Genomic DNA, 27,546 nt, shown 5'->3' with positions numbered 1-27,546 from the left:
GATGAAATACCTGATTGAGTGGGGAAAAAAAGGTTTAAAAAAAAAAAAAAAGGTGAGCCTTTTTGGGGCGGGGGGGGAGAGAGTTTAGTTTCTTTCGGTACTTTTGTGTAATATGGAAGTAAATTCCCGCGTTTATCCCAGGTTGTGCTTTGAATAGGGTAGCACAGAAATCTGTTCTTGTAAGCTACTGTAGAAAGAACTGAAAACTAGCAGCTTGGTAAGAAGTCTGTTTTGATTTAAACTGCAGTATAAACTAAGATTACCAAATTAAGTATAGTTTACATATAGCATATGCTATTGATTGTACCCATTAGACGGATGGGAGGGTTTATAACATTACTTGCCTCGTAATGATTGTATTTTGTTGTGGGACAATAGCTTCTCTGTAAGGGATTTAAATCTTGATGAGGAAATGGTGTGGATAACTACTGAAGTTCATTAAGAGTTTAAGCCCAGCATTTCTGTCGATGATAGTCACAAAGTTCACTCTGATACCTATTTAAGATGACACAGGCCTGTTTTCAGTATCATTTTCTATAAATATCACTGGATCTGCATAAGTGAAGATATTTTTGAACTCAAGGTATGATGTCAGAATGAAATGAACATTTGGAAGCAGATTAAAAGAGTTCAGAAATAAATTTAAAAGAAAGAGTTTTGTTGGTTGGTTGGTTGATATTTTAGCTTCCTGTTCGTACAAATAAGTAAAAACTGACTGGATGTGTTAATTTGTCTCCTGTAAGTGGTACATAAAATAAGTCTTTTTTTATTAAGATCACTGTTGGTATGTTGCATTTTTCTTGTGAAGGGCTACACTGCATGTTTCAAAACATAATCACAGCTCAGTTTTCATTCAGATTTTTTCACAGTTCAAGTAGATGCACCAACCACTAAAAAGTATTGGTGTTTGTGTGAACTAGTTTAGAAAACATATGAATCTTCGCAAAACAATCACATGGATAGAACCCAGCATTTGTGTCAGAAAAATCTATCTCATAATAGAATTAAAAGCTTGTTATTTGTAAAAGCCTTATCAAATTTAGAGAGGTTAAGAGTTAGGTCTTCCAACCTCAGAACAAGTATAAATGTTCGATTATATTTCTGTAGTACATATTATATATATTCTTGTCATTTTCTCATATAGTATTCCTTCTGTGTTACTGTAGTTGACAGAGAATAGTGCGTTACAAGGCATCCTTAATTAGAAAAATTCTTAAGATCATATTTCCTTTCCCTGCAATGCTGGCTATGTTATTGTCATATCTAAGAAGACAAGCAATTCAGTGTTCTCAGCTTCACAAAAATGGAAATTCTAAAGTCTGCTCCACCCTAAAGCATATCAGAGACTACTTCAGTCTTTCTGTGTTGAGTTTGGACATCCTTCCTTATGGGTTCTCTTTTTTGCAGTGTGACTAGAAGTTTGATAAAGTCTCTTGACAAATTGTTAAAAAGTAGCAGCTGTTTCTGTTCAAAGTCTCCGAAATCTCTGCATTTGAACTGCAGCAGCTGGAAGCCCTCAGGTCTCTGTTTGTTTTGGAGCCTTTGGAATTCATTCTGTTCTGTAAAGCTTCCTGTACCAAGATCGTCACTGTATTTTCTCAGTTCCTTCTGTAAGGGAGCAAGCAATGAAGCCAGAATTTTTCACCTGTCTTTGTTCAGTCTCTCCTTCAAGGGGAGGAGCTGGGGCTGTAGGAATCTCTTCTATTGATTAGAAGGGTTCTCTGATTATGTATTAGTTTGCTTATTGAAATACAGTTTCAGGGGGAGGTCAGGTGAGAGCAAACTCTCGTAGTCACTAATGCTGAATGTTCACGAAGGAGCAGAAAGATAAGAATGCGTGTTTGCCTTCGCTCCATTGATAGGTCATTCACCAGCACTAATAAAGCAATTTCAATTTTAAACCTTCCCTGTATCCAGATGATACTGAAGTGTTTAGATTCTTGTGGTCTGCAATATACTACTGTTTTCGGGCAGGGGAGAGTGGGGCAGGGAGGCATGGGTAACTGCTTTGAAGAGATCTGTGGAAGATAACTAGGGAGAGCAAAACAGTTGTCAGTAAACAGATTTGTTATGTAGGAGTATGGTTATGTGTTTTTTCCTGAAAACTCAGTCTTGGCTGTTACCTTAAATAAGATATGCTTGTAATTGGCCTTTGGATGACTTCTCTTTAGTGTTGTTCAAAAATGGAAGGTTTGACAATAAGTAATAACTGTTCAGGATGCTATACTTGGTATAAATTTATTCATTATTGATTTAAATAATGCAAATAAGTGATATTTCAGATAAGTGAAAGTATGTAAGTATATCCCAGGAATCTCTGAAGAATATCAGGGCTTTTAAGTACAAGGCTTTGCTAATATTTATACTTTTAAAAAAAAAAAAAAAAAAAGGTTTGTACTGGAATCGTCAGACTGGTGTTAGAGGATCAGTCTCCTTTGTGGCTCTGAAGAGGAGTATGCACTTAACCATCTTGGATTTGAAGTTTCCAAGTGAATCCTTTACAAGATGTAAATGGAGGAGTGATAATTTCTCTCTTGTGTCTTCAAGATCATTCAGAAATCTCTGGATTTTAGAGCCTACCAAAAATGTATTAATAGAGCAGAATGCTGAAGTACTTACAGTTCTTCTAAAACGAAGCTCAGGAACCATGCAAGTGTTTCTTCTCTAGAGTGTTTACAGCAGGCCCATTTCCGTTTGGTAGAGCATGCAGTTCTAGAAGGTTCTAGGCTATCATCCTGTTGTACTCATTTGTTGAAAGAATTTAGTCTGGGACTTAAGACAATCATCAGATTTGCAAGAATGCAATAACATCGGAGACTTCGGCGCTAACAGTCTTCCGGTTGCTGCTTTGTGCAAGATGTTCATGTTAAATGAAAGAAAGGAGACGCTTCTTTAATCTGGCTCCCCTCATCCAGCTCTGTTCTTAACCCTTGCTTGGCTTCCAAGTATATCTGTTTTCAAGATCCAAGTTCTTCAAATCACAAAGTTGACTTGTAGTTTCAGCAGGCATATATTTGGGCGTATCTGTGGTTATTCCAAGTGCAATGCGGTTTTGCCCAGAGATTCCTCAGTAGTTAATTTCTAAATATGGAAGTACTCATCTTTTTGACACACAGATATCTATTTCCAAAGGTGAAGGCTACCCCTGTCTCCAGGAATACTGTTCATAACAGGACAAGTGAAGCATAGTTGATTGGAAATCCAGCTAACCTTTTTTTCCATGTGAAACTGGTAATGTTTTATTCCTTGTAGAAAGTACCACCACTGTGACCTGTTTAATCTGACACAACACACCTACTATTTTTAGAGTAAGGTAGCCTGTGCTCTTGCCTTGAGTACCAAGTCGCTGCCTTTTCATCAGCAGACTGCCATGTAAAGAGAACATCCATGTGGATCTGCCAAGCCAAAAGGTGGCATGCATAGGAGAAAACATCGATCAAACTGTACTCTGAACTGTCATAAATTCGTTTGAGGGATCATTTTGGATATAACCGTATTCTTGGAGTGGAAAAAGAGTGAATAATGTTTCTAAAAAAGAAAAGAATCTGGAAACGAAGGACTTGGATATCCAGTCTCTAGTCAGAAAGCTCTTCTGTGTCTTTCTACCTAGTCTATTTATTACAAAAGCAGTTACGAAGTTAGTAAAGAACAAAGTGAAAAGATCCTGATCACTGTTCATCAGTCTTGTGAGCTTGTGAGCCTACCCATTCGGAAACGTGGCAAGGTGTGAACCTAGGTCTGCAGGACTTGAAAGGACTGATATTTTGTGGTCTGATATTTTGATGCAGTCCTAGATCCTCATGATAAAAAGCAAGCATACTATCTGTGGAATGAAGTGGAAAAAGTGTGGATACCGATGCTGTGAAAGATGCAAAGTTTATTTGAATAGATATTTGAAGTTCCTAAGCGGGCCTGTTCAGGGGTCTTGAGACTCATGCTTTAACAAGGCACGTTTATGCAAACTCGTATATTTGATTGTAAAAGAGAAGACATAAAAACTTCTGTTTTCTGAGGTTGCTTGTCTCTCCTGAGCTCTCCAGTACTCTTTTGGATTATTCTCATGTAGTTGTCAGTCCAAGATTTCATAAAACCCTTCAAGCTTTACAGATTTTTTTCCACAATTCATATTTTTACAGCCAACCCAAAAAGATACTGTGTTCATTCATTGGAGTTTTTTTCATTATGCTCCGTGAAGATAGTGGTACTATGTACTCATTCTACCTTTTATGCCCTAGTTCAGCCTGATATTTGCATACATTTGGGCCAGCGTGTTTGTCCCAGCTCATAGCAGCAAAATAATAATTGTCAAGTCTAGTTCTGAGGATGGCCATCAGGATGCACTGCAAATGTGAAGAAGTCTGCGAATAACCTGTACCTCTTTGTCTGCAATCAGCTAGCCATTTAGGAAGAGAAAACTTCGAAGGCATCCCTTTTTTCTCAGAGAAGTTGTCAACAAAGTTGTGATAATAACTGGCTAAAACATCACTATTCAGGAGTCAAGAGAAATGAAGAAACTGAATCAGAAGATCTCTGTGTTTACAGGGATTATGTCAAGTTGTGATGTGATTATTTATGTGTTCTCAAAGAACTTAAAAGTTGACATTTTGGATGATGAAGATGCACAGCATTTTGAGCCTGGTCAGTTACGGAAGTTCAAGAGAGAAAACTGGTCCTACCTGAATTGTTTTGGTTGTTTAATCTTGGAGCCCTCAGCATGAGGGCTCTGTAAGGTGAGTTTTGGTTGATCTAGCTACAGCAGTTTAAGGCATCACAGCTCCTGGCCATCTGCCTTGCTCCCGTGGTAGGGGTAGCAGAAGGAAACATTTGCTTGACTTGAAGTGGACTTGTTCAGTCTGGTAGGTTCATGCAAACCATCTTCTCTGTTGCGTTAAGCTGACGCACTAGACAGTGAACTGCCCTTGTGGAAGTGTGGGTACATGTTCCTTCTGCTGCAGGTGATAACCCCGGGTAAAGGAATGAGGCAGATAACTGGTAACAGTAATGTCTTAAAGGCTACTGTTAGATCCACCGTCAGAGCTATAAGGGACTTTTCCAGTGTGGCTAGTGTTTCTGGGTTAAAATGAAAATCTGAATGACTTTTTCCTAAGAAAACAGATTTCTCAATTTGTTTTTCAAAATATATAGAGGTTTAATTAAGAAATGAGGTGGGGATGTGTGTGTATGAATGTGTGTTAACATATATATTAAAAAAAAAAAAAAGAAATTCAAATTTGAAACCTATCAGTCTGGAAGCTTCTACTTCATGACCATTCCTAAAACCTGCCATGAAGCTCAGCGGGGCCCAAACCTTCTTAATTAAAGGGAGAAGAACAACTTTTTCTCACTGCATTAAGGTTACCAAAAAATTGATTTTTTTTTTTTTTTTTAATCAGTAGCGTAGGGAAATAAATTTGTAAAAGCACTCATGTCCAGCAGTTGCTGTTGTACAGGAAAAGCAAAAAACTCCATGCTACAAAGTTACACCTGCCATGTGGTAAATTTATTTTGTTTCACACATCTATCGTAAGGTATGGGTTGACTGGCTCTCCCACAGGTTCTGTTTTCCTTTGCAAAGTTCCTTATTTGCAGTTGGCCGTTTTTTGCATGGAGCTTATTATACCTGTCTTTACTGTGTTGCGCAGCCATAAAAGTTGTATGTAATGTTGGAGTTTTAGGAAGTGAGAGATGTGCAAATAGATATGAGAATGAAAATGATGGGAAAAAAGCCTGTTCATGTTACTGGAGTTGGCCATGTTACTACCTGTTATTGTGTTCTCATGTTAACTTTGGAGATGATTCTTCAAAGTTTTCATTCTTCAGAATAAGAATCCTCTACCAATGTAAAGAAACTAGAGATTGAAATTCTATTTTACAACGTGCGAGGATTTTTTTTTTTTCTTTATAGTTTGTTTACTCCTCTTCCCTTGTTTCCATCCTCTTCACCCTTCCCCACTCCCAAAAAGGGAGCTGGCTAATTACATCTAGACCGCAAATCTAGACGCAAAATGAGTTACTTTTCTTACAGCACATTGGAGGTCTAGATGTTTTTACAGCAGATCAACAACAGAGTTTCCAACCTATGTTCAATCATTCCTTAGACTTAAAGTCATATGCCCTGATTACAGAGAAAGTATGTGGGTATTTTACTAAATTACAAAATGATAGTTGACAAATGAGAATATTAGTGCAGGTGAGACTCCTAGTTTTAATGACAGAAATTAATTTTAGTTTGAGCACCATGTTGGTAGTATAAATAGATTGTAGTTTAAATGAATAATAAAGGTTATTTTTGATATTTTCAAAAGGTTATTTTTGATATTTTCATATGCTTCTCAATTCTATCAATTCTACCCAGTTACAAGGTTGGCTCACTTAGGATTTTTGTGTATTCTACTCTTGATTATTTTCTAGCACAAATTAAAGGGATTATTGTTGAATCTAGCGCTTGACACTACATGAAGTTATTGCTAAAGTTTTTATTTCATCCATTAAAAGTGTTATGATTGCAAAGGGAAATTATGACGCTTGTAAGTGTATAGCAGCCGTCCACCCAGTATATATGTATTATAGTATAGACTCCAGCTCTTGGTATACAGCTTTGCTTTAAAGAGAAGCATGGAGTGTTTTAATCATTTCATTCATTGTTCATGTGTTCCCTTGCTACAGTATGCAAGTCCAACTAATGCACTGAACCAAGTAGGGAGAACCTTTGTTTTAATCGTTGCAGATCCTTGCTTATTTCATGTATAATGAAGCAGGCTGAATCTGCAGAGGAGGAACTTTTATAATACTGTTAATCAAAAAGCAGTTATGAAGGAGCACCTTAACTTTGTTGTTGCAGACTTTTACTTCAACCTTAAACTGAATTTGTTGTTGTCATTGTTATATATTGCAACTGCTTTAATAGATGATTCTCTTGGGAATTTTACAGGGACTTTGATTTCATGTGTTTCAAGCTTTTCTTTTTTTTTTTTTTTTAAATAATTAATTGGCACCTGTGGTAGACCAATAATGAACAACAGTCCATGAATACAATGAAAAGTATTAGGTGGAGAATTGATATTCTTATTTTTAAATCCAATGAATTTTGTTGTGTGTGCACATATATGCTGAGGGGGATGAATTAGTGGGCGTGGAGGGGAATGGACATTTTTGCTTGGATGCTTTTCTCTTCTTGTGTATATCATTTATGGTTTTTCTCTTTAAATTTGCAGATAAGCCTTTAAAGAAGCGAAAACAAGAAAACAAACCACAGGAGGCTGGGGGTGCTACTGGAGGAAGCAGACCAGCTTCTCAGGAGACAGGTTCTGCAGGAAATGGGGCAAGGCCTGCATTGATGGTTAGTATTGATCTTCAGCAAGCAGGAAGAGCGGACTCTCAGGCAACAGTAACTCAGGATTTGGACACCATCAAAAAACCTGAAGAAATTAAGCAGTATAATGATGGGTTTGTATGTGTTCCCCAAGAAGACACTGGCGGAGTTCTTAAACTTAAACCTGAAAACCATCCTGAGATTCTTAGGAAAAAGTCTGACTTTGAGGGTCAGAAGACAGATATTCAGCAAAATGAAAACAGACAAATGGAATTTCAGCAAAATGAGAGCAGACGGTTGGAAAGTAAACACAATGAAAACAAACAGGTAGAAGCTAAACATGAAAGCAGACATGAAAGCAGACAAATGGAGGTGAAACAAAATGAGAACAGACTGACAGAATCAAAACAAAATGAGAGCAGACAAATGGAAATGAAACAAAATGAGGGAAAACAAAATAATGGCAAACAGGAAATAAGGCAGAGGCCCGAAACGCCAAAACAGAAGAGTGAAGGCAGGCCCGAAACGCCAAAACAGAAGAGTGAAGGCAGGCCCGAAACGCCAAAACAGAAGAGTGAAGGCAGGCCCGAAACGCCAAAACAGAAGAGTGAAGGCAGGCCCGAAACGCCAAAACACAGACACGATAATAGGAGGGATTCCAGTAAACCGTTGTCAGAGAAGAAAATTGAAATATCTAGGCATAAAGCAGATGTGAAATCTGATCCTTCTAGGATAAAATCTGAAAGTAGATCTGATCCAGGAAAACAAAGACCGGATGGGCGTTCGGTTTCTGATACTCCGAGGCGTGACCACGATAGCCTTAAACAAAGGTCTGAGGACAGGGGGGAGTCAGAGAGATATAGAGGAGACCCATCCAAGATAAGAAGACCTGAATATCTGAGATCCTCAAACAAAACCGAACATGATTCTAAGCATGGTATTAAATCTGATGGTTCAAAAACTGAGAAATTAGAAAGGAAACATAGACATGAGTCTGGTGAATCAAGGTTTTCTTCTGGGGATCAGAAATCCAGGCCTGACAGCCCTCGTATAAAACAGGAAAGTAAAGGAGATTCTAGTAAATCAAGACCTGATAAAACTGGTTTTAAATCACCCAACAGCAAGGATGAACGAAGGACAGATGGTAATAAGAGTAAAGTAGATAGTAATAAAGCACATGGTGATAATAAAGCAGAGTTTCCCAGTTATTTGTTGGGGGCAAGATCTGGTGCATTGAAACATTTTGTCATTCCAAAAATCAAGCGTGATAAAGATGGCAATGTCACTCAGGAGTCGAGGAAAACTGAAATTAAGGGTGAACAGAAGGACAAAGTAGAAAAGATGGGGCTAGTTGAAGATCTAAATAAAGGAGCTAAGCCTGTAGTTGTCCTTCAGAAGCTGTCTTTGGATGATGTGCAGAAATTTATTAAGGATAGAGAAGATAAATCAAGGAGCTCTTGTTTTAAACCTAACAAGAACAAGTCATCCAAATCTAATAAAGGTAAGATTATTTTAATGTTGATTACATTATATCTTGTACACTCCTTCTGTTCCTTTAGACGTACTGTTGCTGTGGTTAATAATTCAGCTCAAACGTTTGATAATTTATATGCTTGCTCACATGGTGATTTGGAGGAATCAAACTGAAACTGCTCTCGTTATCAACTAAGAGCTTGTCAGTATGGAAATCTTGCTCCGGTGTAAATTACATGATTCATTTACACTAGGACAGTACCTGACGTAGGAATACTTAAATGGTTTTAAATTGTACTTCAACCTCATTAGTTTAATCTGGTAATTTACCTAATTAAGCATAACTGGTACATGTATGATTTACACTGGTTTGAGTGTTATCTGTATAAGGTATTGGAACTACTGTAACTAAATCGGTGTACTTTGAGTGGTGGAAAATACTATGTAGACCAGCCCTAAGATTCTTTCATATTTTTAATTAGAGCTGAAGTGCAGTTTTCCAAGGGATGTTTTGACATGATGCAATAAGAACACTGTTGCAAAATCCCATCTGTCTCTTTTACGCTACAAATATGACACTGTTGGGGAGCCACTACGCTTTAGGCTGTGTGACAGCAAACTTACAAAAGCGTTCTGTATTTACTGGTTGACTCTCTTTCCATTTTAGAATTGAGTCTTTAGGAGAATGCAGACATCGTTGTCTGTAAGGTCCATTGTATGCAGGAAGAGGAAAAGGTAGTTTAAGTGGTAAACAATCTGCTGGCGTTTTTAAACTCATAGTGTGGCTAGTATATTAATCAGTATAGCTGGTAGGTTTGATATCTGATTGTTTGTCCGTTCTGCTGCGTTAACACTTTTAATGATTGCTTTTCTTCTTGGTACTGTAATTTTGGCTTTTTTGGATTCAAACTGAAGTAGATCATTTCACATTGTGAAAGCCAGGTTACTTACCAGCAGGGTTACTTTATTTTTTAGTTTAGAGTCTAGATAAATATACATTTACATTTCTTACATAGTTACGTTTATAGAGGTGGTATGTCTCAAAATAGACAAATCAAGTGGCAAAGGAGAGGATTTCAGCTTTATACAGAATTATTTATGAATGCATGGTCGCAGGTATACCTCATTGCTTATGAATTTCAGATTAAAATGTTTTCTTACAAGGTTATTTGATCAGGAATGATGTATGAATCATTTTTTGTGAATGTGTAAACACATTTATGTGCACGTGTATATGCAGAGGTGATGTCTGTATAAGAAATATATTGTGATACATCTGTTCTCTGTCTGCTAACCGGATTGTGATAGACTCTCGGGCCCTTAAAGCATCTTAGCGGTTCAAGATGAATGTTACTTTTTTGTAAAGTCTCAACCTCCCTGTTAAATGTTTTCTATTTATCCTGAAGTTACAAACGTTTTCCTCCTCTCTTTCTGAGGCTCAGAACAGGCAAGATTTCCATTTCTAACAAGAATAGGTATCTAGAGTTAGACATAAGGATTATGACACCTTTGATACCACCAAAGTTTGAAGATTTGAAATGAAACCTTTATATTCGTGACAGAGAATACTAAAAGCTTTCTTACGGGTTCCAGCACTAATCTCCAAAAGACAGACTTTGAATTCACAAAATTATATATGCAGAAAATGTTTAGAGATTCCAGCTCCCTTTGAGCTGTGTACGGTGCAAGTATACGTTCTGAAATGTTGTGGAACTACATTTTTCTGTAATTTGTTTTGTATGTGGTTATTTATATAGTTTGTTTTGAAAATGTGTAATGGTTTGAATGACTTCTGTAATCGGCATGACTAGTAGCTGCGTCACGTGAGCAACGCGTTCATTTTAAACTCAGTTTTTTAACTTTTCTGCAATGTTTTTGTGTATTTTGTGTCTGCAAAAGTCATACATGTGTCTCTCTCTGTAACTTGGGATATATTTTTCAGGAAAAAAAATGTTTAAAGGAAGTATCGGTCTCTTTGCTATTGTATCCAAAATAAGATTCTTGTAATGTTATTAAAAATAAGTTTCGTGGAGAGAATGCTGTAACTAGATTTCACTTACAAATCAAATTTTGGGTGTTCAGCCAGGCAGGTTTTGGAGAAATTGTCATGATCTTTGTATTTTTCATGTGTATTTTTAGCTTTACGTTTCTTGTCTAATTTCCTGATAAATTACTTGCTATTTCCTAGGATGTATTATACTAAATAGTAAGGTGAGCTCTAGTGTGCTTAAAAGATTCCTAATTCATATAGATACCTGTTGATAAGCCAAAGTCTATTTGGCAACAAACTGACAAAATGATATAGAAAATACCCATGTCATTCCTACAAAACCATCCTCCCTCAAACTGAGAGGAATATGTTATTCACTGTATTACTCCTTCAGTTAGAAAAATGTTAACAGACTAGGAAATGTAATTTTCATTAACATGCCTCATTTAGTTAGTCCTATCTTTCTTAATAGATAGTAGCAATTTTTTTCTAGTATTGCTTTTAGTATCTCCATCCCACTTCTCCCATTCCTCTTGTTCCATATAGCTTAGTATATTTTGCTTTTTTCTTTCCTTCTTTATCTCCTTGTATTTCTTGTCCTTTGATTTTTTTTTTTTTCTTTCTGAGCCCTCCATCCCTCAAGAGAATGTGTTCTACTAGCCTTATTACATGCAACACCAAAAAGTGTGGTTTAGCTTAAATACAGTTTAGTTCAGCTAGTTCAAAACACCATTCAGATAGTCGTTCTGTTGGGGGGGGGGACTTATGCTACTTTATATACGCTTACAAAATCAAATTGTTTTAAGCTAAAATAAGTGCTTCGTAAACTGAAAGTCTGTATAACTTTTAATATCATTTTAATAAAAGTAAGTGTGAAAATCGTAGCTTTACTTTGCATGCAGATAAGCCTTGCATGGCACTGTAAAAAGACAAAACATTCTAATCATTTTATAGTCAAGTTTGAAAATTTGTTAAGATATTATATAACTAGGAGGATAGTCAGAGACTGTGGAGTTATAGGGGCTGGGAAGAAGTTACTAAGGTAAATCTCCATTTTTAAAATCCCCAACTTAGATTTCAGAAAAATTTTGTACATATTTTCAGCTAAGATGTGACTGTTAAGATTGAATCATCCCCCCAGTCCCTTGGGCATTTATTGGGAAGAAGCAACGTTTTTCTCTCTGTTTTCATCCTTAAGCGTTTTGCTAGAAGATGCATTGTAGCTCGGAGGAAAGTTGCAGCAATTCTTTTCATGGCATTTTTATCAAGTGAAATGTGGTGAAATTTTGTGGCCTGTTTTCCCAGGTCAGAATGAATTGTAACACACTCTTGTTCTGACATCTATAACTGCCTAATCCCGGTTAATAGAAATTTATGTTGTGGGAGATGCCCGGAAGTTTTCCGTTCTTCATGTTTCTGCCTGCAGCGATGAGGTCATATTTGCTGTATTTCCTTTTCAGAGCTTCGGTGAATACCTTCTCTGCTGCTTCTTAGGGCTCTACTGATCAGCTACCTTGAAATGAGAACTGTTACCGGTTTCAGTTACTTGTTCTGAACATGACAGAAACTGTAATTGTTTGCTTGTGTAAGGAGAGGTCTGAGTAGGTTTGTATGTGTGTTTAGAGGATTGGCTTTTCAAAGTTAGCTCCCTATATGTAATGCAAGTCTTAGTTCTAGGGCAACTGAGCGGGTGTTTTGGAAGACTTGTGCAGAAATACCTTTTGGATCTTCCAATATGACCTAGAAAGACTTTGTGGGTTTTTTTTTTTGTTTTGTTTTGCCTCAGGTTTTCGTTGCTCCCTACGGATCTTCCTGACTGCACTTTATTCTTTCCTGCTATGTTCTGAAATTTGAGTAAAGATAAACCATTTCTATGAAGCTGCTCCTTGTATGTATTTTTATAGGAACAACTGGAGATTCTACTGCAGCTTACTCCTACTAGACTTTAATATTGTAGAGTTAATATAGTGCTTCTAGATTTGCTGTGTTTTATGCTTGTGTGAAAATTCATTTCCAAATGAATTTTTCAGAACATGGAATACCGTAACAGGTAGTCGGCGGTAGGTTAGAGCAAAATAAAATTCCACAGCGTTTGCACAACATGTTGCTCCATCCTTGAATTCTAGCCCTGCTGGAAGCAGTCTTGCTTGTGAGGCAGAGTAATCAGTTAGGCACTTGGCTTCTAAGAACGGCAAGAAAGGGAATCTTTGAGGACACGCAAAGCTGTATCCAGGTCCTGGTGGCTCGCTGAGCCCGCTTGTGCCTCTTCCCACTGTCTCCTGGGCAGCACAGCAAAGCTACTCACCTATGCTTGCAGGTAGAAGTAAAGGCTGTGGACATAAAGGGAGTATGAATTTAAACATTTGTTTAAATCCTTTCTATGTAGGACTTCTATAAAGACAAAATCAGCAAACCCTTGAGAAAGATAGCTTGTGGATATTATCACATCAATACAACTTTGAAGTTCACTCAGGTTTATTTACAACCCTTGAAAATAACAACCTCTAGTGCTGAAACATGCAAACTGTTGTACTCTGTGAAGTCAGCAGGACCAGCAGTTGTTCTGGCAGGAAATAACTGGAGTGAAAATACACTTCCTTTGGAAAAGAAGATTGCATTTCAGCTTGCTTACTCCTGATTGTGCTTTTGTAAAGATTTCCATTGTGAAAGTCCATAATTGCATACACTTGGAGTTCAGAATCACTTTCTTTGAGTTCCTGGTAGAAACTATATTTGGGAAGGAAGAGTAATAACCCACTAATCATCCTGCGTGTGCACAGGCTGCACAAGTGCATCAGATGGGTCATAACTTTCTCTTGTAAATTATACCCCATTTTGGAGAAGCAGAGGACAAATTCCGTTGCTTACCACAAGGAGTTTTGTTTTATTGTGATTCTTCTCAGCTGAAGAGCGGTATTTGGAGCTCCTCTTAAAATCTACGTTAAACTGGATTTTTAGAAAAAAACATATTACTTTTGTAAGAATTCTACATCTTCCTGTTGTTCATTTTTCTGGGCCATTAGTGACTGCCTCTTTGGAACTTGACTAGAAGAGGAGCAGCCTGTCCCTGGTGGCATTAGAAGTATTTAAAGATGGGTTGGGTTTACAGAGAATTCATTTTAATATGTACTTTGTCCACTTAATCCAAATTTGTTTTTTTGCTCTCCCTTTCAGATTGTGTTGAACAGGATCACAGTTCAAAAATATCCCAGGCATCATTTAGTCAAAAGCTAAAAACAGATTATTTATAACCTGTTAAATACAGTAGTCTAGGAAGATCTCGTTTCTTACGCATGCTTTGCACCAGAACGAATCATTTCTACTTACAGGGATGTTTTAGGCATGGTGTGTCCTATCCCAAAAAGTATGTTTGGGTGCCTATTGGCATCATGCTGTCTGGGGGCTTTTGGTGTTAGCTTTTCAGAAGTGTATGTTGGATAAGCATCTTTTGTTAATAGTTGGCAGGAATTCACCAGTTGCATACTGGAGTCCTTTCTTGTACTGCTCTGTTGCCTTAACAGGAGATATTTCTGTGCTGCTTTGCCTGGAGGCTACGTAAGTTAGCTTGTCTTTGCCACTATGGTGAATATTCTGGTGCTTGTTTTCATAGTTATTCTCAGGTCTTCTCAGGGCAACAAGAGTGAACCTTACGTGTTGCGCATCTCGTTCTTAACAGTAACAATAAACTTGACTGAACTTCTTAGTTTCATTGTACTTTGGTTCATCCAAAATATGATGCTTTTCCTGTTTGGAGATTTAGGAGTGCATTGTTTAATTAGTTTACTTTTGAAAAATAACTTTGACAAGGGGAAGTGATAGAAATTAATAACCTAATTTGTTAGAGCAATCAGCCTTTATGTTGAAGTCAGAAACTGCGTTTGGTTTGTGGGCTTGGATGCTTAATCAAGTTCCTCTTTGTTTTTGAGAAAAGCTCAGTCAAGATTATTTTGCATAAGTAATTTATGCAACAATGCATTGTAACATGGCCAGTAAATTGTCTAACGTTACAATGTGCAATGCAAACTTACTCATGTGTCTAAGCATCTAAATGAATACAAATGTTATTTCTTACCTTATGTACAAGGATGTACGGACAAAAGCTTTGGTTTGATTTTCTTTTAACAGAGGGGAAATTTGACAAAGTTCAAGTATTTGCTCCTGGTAGATTAACTTTTTTGTTGTTCACCATTTTCACCTCTTCTAGGTGGCTGTTTTCATCTAAGAAAATTTAAACTATTGACTTGAAACTTTGAATTTAATTCTTGCTCAGTGGGAATCTTACCTATGAATACAATAGAGAAGGCAGAGAGCTATTTGTTCTTCAAATTGCTGAGTTGTTTTCATCAGATAAAGGTTCCTTAAGTATATTCACTGATAAATATCTTGTGAACAACTTTCCTACGTTTCATGTTAGAGGTTAACACATCAATGTAATTGAGTTACTTAGAGGATGCAAGCAACGGAGTAGCTTCCGATGATGATATTTTGCATGCTGAAGGGCAAGAATTTTTCCATGACAGTGCAAGGTAAAAGCAGAACTTCTCGATGTATCTTAAAAGTCAGAAATTGTATTTAAATCACTGCATTTGTTTTGCTTGTTGTCTGCAGAGATCTTGCTTGTATTGTATTGTATTGGGATGGGTGGGGAAAAATGATTCATTTTCAAAGATGTGTTCAGGACCCTCTCTTTGCCCCCATGTGACCAGGATCTGTGGAATCATATAGGACATACTTCTTTCTAAAACTGATTTTCTCCCTCTCTCCAGATCCCTTGCAATACAGAATTCTGTGTGCCCGGTGCCTTGGGTGGTGGTGATTGAGGGGCCTCCCACGCTTTCTGGTGTGTGTATGTGAGTGTGTGAGAACTGAGCTCAGGAATGATCTCTTTTATACGTGGTAATAAGATGAGGATAAGAAGCTTGGGAGAGGGCTTGTATCCTGTTTATAGGATATACCTGCGTACCCTTCCACAAACTCTGAGGCAGAGAATAGGGGAGGAAGGAGGAAACCTACTGATGCAGATGGACTGCTTGTCAGATTTGTTTTTGGTATTAGTTTTGACTGGATGTTCTTCAGCTGATGATGGCATTGAGATGAAAGTGGGACTTCTATGTTACGAGCAGATGTACCTTCACTGTTTCTTGAATTCCTCTCTGGGAAAAACGTTGCCTTTTGCTGGCATTTCCCTTTCCATTCTTGAAACTATCCAGGGTACGGAATTTCTTGGAGGAACGTGAAGCTGGTGGGCTAGGGCCTTAGATCACCTGAGCAAGGGTGAACTTCATGTGCCGTATAAAGGAAACACTGCTGTTGTGGACACTGAGTCTCTGGGTGCAAGACAGGGACACAGTGAAGGTCCCAGCTGTAAAGTACTAGAACGTTTTAAGGGAGAATATTTTGGAAAGAATATCTTTTGATCTGCACCATGGCGGATGTTTGAAAGTCTTCAGCTTTCACAGGTAAGTTGTTATCAGTCACAGGTAGTTATGTGGCCCTTCTCCATGTAAAGCTATACTGTAATAGTACTTAACTATTTTAAACAGATGTTTATTTTCCAAACGTTTTTGTAAAGTAGGGAAGTACTTTCATCCCTTATTTTGTCTTTCCGTTCTCTGTCTAAAAGAGAAACTTACCTGCCTGAGTAATTGTAAAAGACTTAAGCTGTGAATCTGTACTATTGTAGTTGCAATGACATAACTGTCCAACAAGAAGAAAGAAGGTACTCTTGTTATAGAATAAGAGCGTTATTTTATTTGAAATAGTCAGAGAATTTGAAAGTTGTTTGAGATGAGCTAGGAAAAAACTGTTTTCATTCCTTCATATATGTCTACATAGGAGATCTTATTGGTGTAATTATGGTAGTAACCCAAAGTGACTCGAGGAAGTTAGACAGTAAGTTGATGATAGATAAGGGAGATAAACCTGAAGTCTCACTTGTTATTAAAACTGCTGGGACAGCCTCACTGTTAATGCTCAGAGAGCACATCTAAGGAGAGTGAGCTTGACCTCTGTGGAGTAACAGTGAAGCAAGCAGGCGATGGCTTCTGTGGCTAAAAAGGAGTGAGAGGAGGGCGAAATTAAGCTGTAATCTGTAAATATTTATTTTTAATGTTAAAACAAAGATCTGTGACAATTCATTAGTGTAGAAGCCCCAGAACGTGGAGAGTGGCTAAATTTTAAAATTTCTGAATACCAACATCTGGAAAGTCAAGTTTCATGTCCCCTTCACAAAACAAGTAGCACTGTTCCCTCTTAGACTTTTGTGGGCTATTTCATGTAATGTCTTGGCATTTGGAAAGTTTTTCATTTTAAAATACAAGCTATATATAGAGATTACAATTGCAAAATTTCATTAACTGTAGTTTTCCTTATTACAAAGTATTAGCGCGCAGAAGTGGAAAAGACAATATTTATGGCAGTTAGTTTGCGCAGAGCACGTCATCAACATAAACCTAGCTGATTTCAAAATGAGCTTCAGGGGTGCTTTGTGCTTCAAGAGCTTCTTCGGATGTTCATGTGCCACTATAGGTGCGTGCGCAAGCAGGTCATTTTGATATCTAAAGCATCTTGAAGTAACCATACGTAAACAAACTCTTATCTGCCTTTATGATCACTTCCATTGTAGTGAGTGTCTCTTAGAGCTATGGAAGTGGCAATTCAGAGTTTAGGCTTCCAGATGTTCTTGAATCTTATTGGCTGGTTAATTCATAGGAAATTGCACTAAAATGTAAACCATTTTTCCTACTTTGAAAAAGTAAAGGCAGATCATTACTGGCAAAAGAATAAAGTTTATTAGAGTTGTTTTTGATTTCATGGCAGGAACGGCCTCTCTGGTCTTGGAAAGCTGACCTAAGCATCAGTAAACATATCACCCCCCCCCCCCCTTTCCTTAGCTGCTTGTTTGTTTCAAGTTGTCATACCAAGCCAGGTGAAAATAATCTGAACGCTGTTGTATCAAAATAGCTGTACTGTTCATATTGAATGAATTGAATAAAAGTCAGTAATGACGTTATGGCTTTTTCTGTTCAACCGATCTTGACGGCTTTCTGGTGATGGATGCATCTGCCTGAAGCAGGGAGGTTTATTGAACATGCAAATTCAAAGCAATGTGATTTTGGATCCCTCTAATGATTTAAGTTTTGCAAAATATTAGCTTAAGTTAATGACAGTTCTTCAAGCTTGAAACAACATGTCAAACCTTGAACAAAAAGTGACGTGGAACCTTTTGAGTTGGATCTGTGCCTTGCCATTTTTTTCTTAAGCCATACATGAAGAGAATAAAAGTTGCATCCACTAGATAGTTGTAGAAGTTTTCTCACTATACAGGACAAAACACTCTGCAAAGCTTCCCAAATTGAAGTAGAATATGGGGAGAGGCCTGAAGCCTGGCTCATTTTTGGCTGAGGATTTTCTCGTTTGATTTTTATACTGTTTTACATTTTGTAAAGAATTGCATGGTAAGAAACAAGTATCTTGACAGTCAGTGGGCATTTAGTAACAGCTCAAGCTTCTTCAGTATCTTCTCTAAGAAACCTGTTGGTCATGGCAATCGTACTGCTACAACAACAACATGTTCTTCCAGCAAGCAACAAATATTTAAGTCATGAAATAGATCTGGACAAGCACTGAAGAAGAAATGGTTGTTCACGTATGCAGTTCTTCGAGATGAGTTGTTCTTATTGCTATTCTGTGACTCATCCTTCAGTGTCACTAATGTGCGGTGTGTTAATGTTGAGATTCCTTGCCGTGGGGCAAAAATTGGGTTAGGATGGCAGTTTTCTTTTTTTGGAATTGTGGAGGCTTTGAGAATATGTGTAAATGCTACCTGAAGACCACTGATGCCAGCAGTCTGTTTCAAGCATATTGTGTATGCCCATCACACGTGTTGTAAAAATAGTTATTTCATTGAAGAGGACAGTTTCTCAGAAAGCTTAGTTTACTGGAGGACGTTCTTATCAACTTGTGGAGTATCTTTTTAGTAAAGTTACTTTCTCCTTTGCTATTAAAAAAGCCATGTAAAATAAGGAGAATGTAATTGCTTAAAATGGAGACAGGAAACATGGGTAGAAAGTCTCAGCGAACTTATCCGACAAATTGAAAGAATGAAGGTGATCATACATGTTTTTGTAAATATTGTCAAACGGTTTTGTGTTGTATATCCTTTTGAACGGTTTTTGAGAAGTATCCTGTAACCTGAAGAGGAATTGGCATGGGATTTATAACCTAGTGTTTGTTGCTATGTTACTGGATTTTTATGAATAACTGGGTCCTCTCTAGTATTTCTGTACTCCTCTGAACAAATAGAGTTTCATGTTTTATAATTAATGTACTTTCTGAAAGAAAGATCCTAGTTAGATGTTACTAATGAGGGACGAGTGGGTTGCCCTGACTCAACATAATGTGAATAATAAATATTAATAACCTCTTGACTGGAGTCCCACAGTATGTCATATTCCTGAATTTCTTTTAGAAGGATGGGAAGTGTATTTCTCTCTTTCCCGTGTATTTCTGAGCTGTTGATACATGTGCAGTCATGTCTAACTGCTTTGTATTGCATGCCTAAAACTCTTTTTGGATTTGGTTATTTACAGTCCTCAGCAGCTAAGGAAGCTGCATGCAGCAGAGTTGTTCCAGGTAACATTGTGAAAGAAACAAAAACTATGACGATGGCTTGTAGAGAACTTTGTAATAATTCTGTTTGTTCTCTTTTCTGCTATTTCCTTCTTGAATAAAAAAAGCTTTACATATTCTCTAATAAAATAAAAAAAGGGGAAGGTTATACTCTGAGCTTAAATATCTCTTAACTGGAGAGAGCAATTCAGGTAATTGGATAATTTTGCTGATCATGCTGTTTTTAAATTTACTTTTCGTAATGGACTGGGAATGGCTTGCGATACATTTACAGAAAATACTTCTGTTGATGTATGTCTTGGTGCTTCTTGCTTTATCTTAATGCAACTCCTGTTCCTTTACTCCTAGCTGCTTTTTGCAATGTCATTATTTGACCGGGTTTCCAGGAGGCTTTAAGCTCTATGAGTAGTCTTATTAATTTCAGTGAATTTATGCACAGTATATAAAATTGAGCATGTTTGTTAGCGAACCAGGGTCAGCGGCCCTTTAGCAAATGGTCTGCATCTGTGGAAATAATCTTAAACATATGCCTATATGAATTTCCTTCTAGTCTGGGGCTGGATGTAAGCTAACGCGTCTCCAGAAGTTGTACAGCCCTACTAAGAGACATGGGTGATTAATGTGAGGACACCACCAGTCTAATACAGCTAGACAACTTCCAGATTAGACAGTAGCTGGTGTCCAATCAGCTGGTAGTTCGGGCAGAGGGGCTGGCATACATTTCCATATCCTCAATGAAGTGCCTGGCCCACAAAGAATAATCAGTGGGCAGTACCGTGGTTAATCCCACTGTGAAATATTTTGTAGTATTTTTCAAAACCGCATTGAGAATTTGGGTAACTTTGGCAGATGGTGAATATCTAAGGATGACAACTTCTTAAAGGAAACAAATAGAAGAGTGACCACAGGTTGCGGGTGAAGCAGGGAGATAGGATATCTCCCCACCTCACTTCAGAAATGCTCAGAGTAACCAATATTTAAGTAAAATATTTTTTAAATTGCTCTTAAATGAAATGACAAGCTAAAAATACTTGGGGATTACAGAAAAATAATTTTCTGCTTGTTTCACTCCTTATAGGCAGTTTTTTTAGAGGTAGAGAAATGGGAAAACAGAAATATATATTACCTTTTAAAATTTTCTGAATTTTGTTGAGGTTAAGAGCTGCTGGAAACTGCTCTCTAATATTAAGACCCTTCTAATTTCAATTAAAGATGTTTAAATAAAAAAAAAGAACAAGAAGATGGTAGGTTAGTGTAAAAATGTAAATAGATTTTTTAAAAGTAATACTAGTGGAACAGTTAATGCAATTTAAAAGTGGCTAACAATTCAGAGGATGATTTCTTGCAGGGTGGGGTGTTTTTGTTTCATTTTGTTTTTATACACAGTAATTGGCAGATGATTTTCCTCTCTATCTATAAATGATGTAGTGTATACCTTGGGAAGGAGAGAAGGGCACTATGACAAAGATGTTTGTTCTTTTTTTGGAAAAAGATTAACAGTTCAGTCCCGTAATTTTCAAATCTGTGTAACAGACTCTTTGATAAATAAAACATCAAAACAAAACCCAAAGAAACACTGAACCAATTTGGTTTGTTTGTGTCACTTACAAAAGTGTTCACTGTAAATTTTGGAGATCATCAGGAAATCTGACTTTATACAGGCCTAGTATTAGTTTCAAAACGCAATGAGAATGGCGCGGTGTTGTGTAACTGTGTATCTCAGTGGAAGAAAACCTCATGTTGTCCAATTCGTTGTTTGTCTGTATTAAACAAGAATCCTTCAACTTTGCTGTGTAACAAAATTACGTAAAACTCTGTGTTCTATTATAAAAGTGTTACTAGGAGGTAAGAAACAATCTGGAGTAGAGTTGGGGTGTCAGTGAGTTGGCTTGTGTTTAAGGATAAGAACCCTCTGCCAGAGCTATCCCCTACCTACTGATGCAGGGAAGATTGCTGTCTTATGTATGCTAAGGAACGTGCTTGAGAATAAAGAGAACTATAACGAAGTGCAATGAATCCTTATTTACGTACACTTTCAGAAAAAAATCAACAAATCCAGAGAATGAACCAAAATAAGACTAAATTTTGTGGGAGTGGAGCAAGGATTTTTTTTTTTTTTTAACAAAGGAAACGTACTGATTTGAATTTGTTTTTTGTATATGCCTGATAAAAAGAATTTTTATTGAAGGAGATGTATGTGAAATTTATGATGTTAATTTCTAGATGCAGTGTGAACAATATATACAACTTTAGAAAGGGCTGTCAAATACATTTGGGTATATCTTACTGTGGTATTGTTAGTGGATGTAAGCAGTTCCTGAGACAGGTCTGTAGTTTTGGGCCCTTATTTTTATCTTCAAGTTCACATGTACTCTTCTTGCTCTCCATTAATAGGTAGCATAGATCAGTCAGTGTTAAAGGAGTTGCCTCCTGAGCTCCTGGCAGAAATTGAATCCACCATGCCACTTTGTGAACGTGTGAAAATGAACAAGCGCAAACGTAGCACAGTTAATGAGAAACCAAAATATGCTGAGATCAGTTCTGATGAAGACAATGACAGTGAAGAAGCTTTTGAATGTAAGTAGTACATAATTCTGTTTCTACCACTAAAGAAAGCTGATATTTCGCTCTTACCAAAAGATACATATATTTTTTAAAGTTGGCTAGCCTAAATCTTATGAAAACAAGTTAAGGTCGGTGTCCAGGCAACCACTTGGCCAAGTAACTTTTTTTTTTTTCTTCCTTTAAGAAAAATTACTTAATTTCAGTTCACACTCAAGATGAAAGCTGCTAGCTGTTAAATTTTCTTCTCTTCTTACCTTATGGGAAGCCACTATCTAGATTTTTTTTTTTTTTAGTTGTGCTTTGAAACATTTTTGAACGATCAGATTAAAGAAAATACCATGTAAAGCAGCTCAGAAAATTTATATGCAAAGCTATGGAAAGAAAATTTGCAATAAATACGTTTAAAATTATTACTTGGTTTCATTGGTAAGAGAAGCAGAACAACCCCTCTTGAATTTTTCTGGTATGATAAATTGAGAATATTACTGCCTAGAAATTTCTTAAAACATTTTTTCTTCTATTTTTTTTCCCTGGTATATTGCTGGGCAAGCTGACGATTACTTCTGATGGGTTCTCAAAATAGCATTTACTGGATACTGGTCTTGAATTAAGTGTTTTCAAAGGAAGAGAGAAAGCTTATGTTCGGGATTTTGTGGTGTGATCAGATAATGGGTATGTGTGTCCAGAAAAAATAAAAAGAATTGCTGTCGACATCTAGGTTAGGAAGGGATTTCCTGCCTGCTACTAAGAACATAGGTAGTTTGTATCAATTAGTCAACACTGAAAAGAAACGCTGTTGAAATAGTGGATCAGTTCACAGTGGGTACTTTTTAGCTTTTTTACTTATACAGTGCTACAGAACACACACCTGTTTCTGTTAACCTGAGAAGACAGCTCACATAACGATTTTATTTAAGTTTAGATTCTTTTTGCCTTTGTTTATATAAACTTTATATTGAACTTCTATCAAATACAAGAAGTTTTTCTCCTTAGTCTTTCTTAGGCCCCGAAAGAGAACGTTTTTGTTGTGCTGATTTTTAACATGTTTCAAGTTCTCCTCTAATGGATATGTAGCACTTATAATTTTGTATGTGTAGGGGTGTATGATTGAGAAGCCTCTCTAATCTTTCTCAGAGAAGCAGAAAAGAGCATCCTCTTTTTGTTTGTTTTTCTTTTAAAATACAACCAAAATGATGCTGCTTTGACCATGAGTATGAGATCTTGAGGTAACTTTCTACTGATCTTCATTATGGCAAAGGATTAATGGTTATTTGCTTCATTCAGGATTGTATGTTAAAACCTCTGTTTACTGTATAACATCGTCTGTTAATGATGTTAATAATCTGGAACAGAGAATTAAAGAAAGGATCAATAAAAAAAAAAAGAATATATTTAAATTGGTTGGGAATGGAGAGGATTATCAGAAATTTCAGAGAGACCTTAATAATCTGTCCGTTAGCCACAGTGGCTGCTGAAATACGAAATAACGCAAATTAAGAAAAAGTTTCACAGTAATTTTATGCTTTAAGGGATCCTAGATTCATTATAGCAACTCAAGAGATCTCGACATGATTCTGAACAACTCGGTGACAATATCTGCTTTAAAGAAGAGATGATAACATCTCTCAAAGGATACTGTAGAACTGAACTGAAAGCAAGAGACAAAATGACCATGGAAGATTTATGTCCAATAGACTGAATAGATATGTGTTATTATATATATTTCAAAATTCTTTTGTATACTTGACACTATGCTTTTTAAAAGTATATAAAAAGTGATTGTTGTAGAAGATAAATTTCTTTGAGCATCTCATGAAGAAGGGTCATTCCATTAAATGAAATGATGAGAAATTCAAAATTGGTAAAAGGAAATCCTTTTCATAAAGTAAATGCAAAATGGATTAGTGCATAAACACTTGGCAGAATTCAGAAGAAAACTGGGTATTTATATTCTGGATATTCCTTATTTATGTATGAAATTAATAATTTTTGAAACATTATTTTAAAATTGTCATTTTAGTCAATTTTTACTACTTCAGAGCAATAGACTTGGTAGAGCAATGATCAGATTCTGGATAGCTGTTCTTGTGTTCTTCTTATTTGCCTTACAGAGCCAACACAGCTATAACTCATTCTATTTAGTTATGCAGCAGTGACAAAATAGTCAGCCTAAGTTTCCACTGGAAAGCAATATTAGAAGTTACCTTTCTCATGGAGAAGTAGCTGGGGTCAGAATTTGTCCTAGAGAATTTAAATTGTTACCGATCATTTGTGGACTGTGGAGACCCTTTGTAAATTTAGTGTTTCCAGACCCCAATTTGACGTTTGAGGAAAGCAGAGAAAACTTGCATATATTTCTAACCTGAATAAATTCAGTCTGGAAATCATTGAGGGGGTGGACTAATGATGTTTTTAGAGTTGCTTTTGGGAGCAAAAATATTCTACGATTTAATTACTCATTTCTTAGACAAGGTGAAATACAAGTTATTTAGCAAAATTGTTAAGTGATTTCCAGTATCAGGAATCTGAAACAAGTCATCTGTGTTTCAAAGGAGAAGACACAAGTATGTATAATGCCCTGGAGTAGAATTTTCAGGATAGCAAATTTAGAAAGTTGATTATTATGCTCTGGAAAGTCTCCTTTTAAAATTGTTGTTCAAATGAAAGCACTCCCTAAATGCTCAGTTGGACTAAAAGTTAGGCACTGCTGCCTATGGAACATCTTTCACCTGTCAAGTTTTAGGTAAGTCAACCTCAAAATGAACTGAAATTCAGCACTTAAAAATATGGAATTAGTCTAGCTCCACAAACTATTGAATTTCATGGAGGAAAGAAAATGAGATGCAGAAGGTCTTCTCCTGTAAGACACTTTCTTACGCAATAGCTCTCACACTTCAGTATTATATATCCGAGTATATATAATACCCTCTCTACTATGCTTCTTGATAAACTGGGGTTTTAGAAAGGACTTGTAAGTTCTGTTACAATTCTGTTTAAGTGCTTGGAGCCAGTTTACTCAGAAACAACCCTATATACAATCGTACCTCTCTAAACCTCAGGAGAGTGGGATAGAGAGAGACACAGGCATCGGGGTTGTTATCCGCAGGTCCACAAGAATAATAACATCTGCTAGTGTAGAATTCAATGTTTTGGAACCGTTTTGGTCTTCACAGCATGTTCTATTTTAGACATTTTATTTGTTAGCCCAGTTATCCCATTACATTGGATAATGGAGAGTTGTGTAATTTAATGGATGAAACAATTAATATCTCCTGCATTTCTGATTTATATTAAATTTTAGCACCCTCTCCCCTTCGAAGTGCACAAATCGAAAATACTGAAAAAACAAAGACCCCCCCCCCCCCCCCCCCCCATCCCCAGATGTCCTCTTTTCATCAAAACTCTGTTCCTCTATACAACGTTTTTGGTCCTGACTGAAAACTAGTTGTAATAACCTGGTACATATTCACTGTCTGGCTCAGAAGCTGAGGCTCCAACTTTCTCCCTTTGCACTGAATTTTGTGCAAGGTGTATCAAGGCAAAATTGTAAGTTTTTTGGCAAAATAATCTAATTGCTTAAGGATATTCTGTCAAGTCTGATGGGAACTTGCTGTGCTGGATGGTTAAAACAATCATTGAACTGGAACTTGGGTGCCTAGTATAGCCACAATTTAGATAATTGAAGAAGAGATTATCTCGGTGTTCTCTCATGAAAGGAATTTTATATTATAGTTTTGTTGCGTTCACTTGTTTTACAGAACATTTTTTTACAATAGCGTTTTGCTTGAACTTGTAAATACATGATTTTGAGCTATTAAAAGTGTAAATTTTGTATTTATAATGAAAATGCCCTCATTTTTAGCTTCTCGGAAAAGACATAAAAAGGATAGAGATGAAGCGTGGGAGTATGAAGAGCATGACAGAAGAAGTTCTGGTGATCATAGGAGAAGTGGCCATTATCATGAAGGAAGGAGGACTTCTGGTAGTGGCCGTTACCGTAATCGTAGTCCCGATGACTCTGACATGGATGATTATTCTCCTCCTCCTAGCCTCAGTGAGGGTAACTCATCATTATATAATTTTATTTTATTCCCTAATACTAATGCAATATTAAAGTATACAACTCAGTATTTTTTTAAAAGGTATCTTTTCATGCATTATTTAATAAAGCATAAAAAATGTAAATAATTCTTTATTCAATTTATAGGAAGTATTATCTATTTCACTCTTTACTGTCTTAATTAGTGGCTAGAAAAATGAAGAAAAAAGAAAAACAGAAGAAGAGGAAAGCTTATGAACCTAAACTAACACCTGAAGGTAATCCTTTGAAGATTTATTTTCTTTTATCAGTTTATTAGTTTAGTTTAGTTATCTGATTAGTTTATCAGATATTTTCTGTTTCATATTATAAAATAACTATAAATGCATTTCTTTTCTTTTTTTCCACCAGAAATGATGGATTCTTCAACTTTCAAAAGGTTTACTGCTTCAATAGAGAATATTTTGGAAAATTTGGAAGACATGGATTTTACTGCTTTTGGTAATGTTTCAGAATTTTTCAAAATGCTTCCCCCAATTAGAAGCACAAGAAACAAAAAATTGTATCTCAATATTTGCAGCATTCCTTCTCTGTGACTTAATTGCTTATGGTACATGCTAGGGTATGCAGTGTTTACACCTATTTGGCTTCCACCTTGAGTAGATTCCTTTACTCTTCAGTTTCACTTGCAGCTGTAGGAAGAAGATCCTTCTCCCTGCAAAATTCAAAAGGGACAGAAGTCGCAAGAGGATAAATGATTGTCTACCTGGGTGGAAGGGATACATCTTTGGAACGTCATTAGGATGTTATCTTCTTACATGCCTGTCTTTGCAAACAGCACTAACATAAGATGATTCTCTTGCCGATAGTTTCTGGAACACACAATTTTGCATCTGCTGTGGCGTTTGACCTAATAGAACTTGGTTATTCAACTTGAGCATCAGAGTACTTGCATACTTATGTCTGAGACACTGAATCTCGCTATATGCCTTATCCACTTCAGTGGAAAATCAGCCAGCTTAGCTTGTGTCTGATGAAGTAATTCATGTTGAGCAAGATGACTTTCTACTGAAATGGCTAATGGAGCAGTCATATAATTTTTTCAACCTCCTTTGTCACAGGATTAGTAGCTAGGGGATGGGAGTAGGATGCTAAACAAAAAGCTACAGATTTTAAAGAAATCACGTATATGCTCTCTGATTAAAAAGGGAAGTCATTGTTTCCTTCTGTATGTCTTGTGACATCATGTTATATGTAAGGGTAAAAATGACCAGGACACAGTGTATCCCAAGATACCTAGTTTCATACTTGTTTTTCATCCATTGCCCTGCCCCAAATTTGACCTGTAGAATTAGAACTATACTCATTTGAAGTTTTTTTTTTTTTTTTTTTTTTTACTGAAATGAGGGTGATAACCCTAAGAACTGCAATAAATGGGTTTTGCTATATTAAAACATATGTTTTGTTGATGACTTTCAGAAATGGATACCTGATGTTAGGCTCTTAAATCGTATTTCAGGGCATACGATCAGACAT

At 36.6% G+C, this 27,546-nt stretch overlaps 1 protein-coding gene across 5 annotated transcripts in view; it reads left to right on the top strand.

Moving 5' to 3' along the window:
• Window positions 1-27,546, top strand: part of LOC138060842 (nipped-B-like protein) — a 153,874-nt gene that overhangs the window by 92,299 nt on the left and 34,029 nt on the right. For 3 of the 5 annotated variants that reach the window (XM_068927019.1, XM_068927020.1, XM_068927021.1), the window contains 5 exons: window positions 7,215-8,813; window positions 21,801-21,983; window positions 25,834-26,031; window positions 26,217-26,288; window positions 26,422-26,511. In XM_068927019.1, coding sequence (XP_068783120.1) covers window positions 7,215-8,813; window positions 21,801-21,983; window positions 25,834-26,031; window positions 26,217-26,288; window positions 26,422-26,511 — 2,142 coding nt within the window. The remainder of the gene's footprint in view (window positions 1-7,214; window positions 8,814-21,800; window positions 21,984-25,833; window positions 26,032-26,216; window positions 26,289-26,421; window positions 26,512-27,546) is intronic. The other 2 variants (XM_068927022.1, XM_068927023.1) reach the window with 1 other exon arrangement.

The sequence above is a fragment of the Struthio camelus genome, chromosome Z (assembly GCF_040807025.1).
Source record: "Struthio camelus isolate bStrCam1 chromosome Z, bStrCam1.hap1, whole genome shotgun sequence".
In the NCBI taxonomy this organism is placed as follows: domain Eukaryota; kingdom Metazoa; phylum Chordata; class Aves; order Struthioniformes; family Struthionidae; genus Struthio; species Struthio camelus.
The sequence above is the reverse complement of the archived record's forward strand: the minus strand, read 5'-3'. Positions and strand labels throughout refer to the sequence as shown.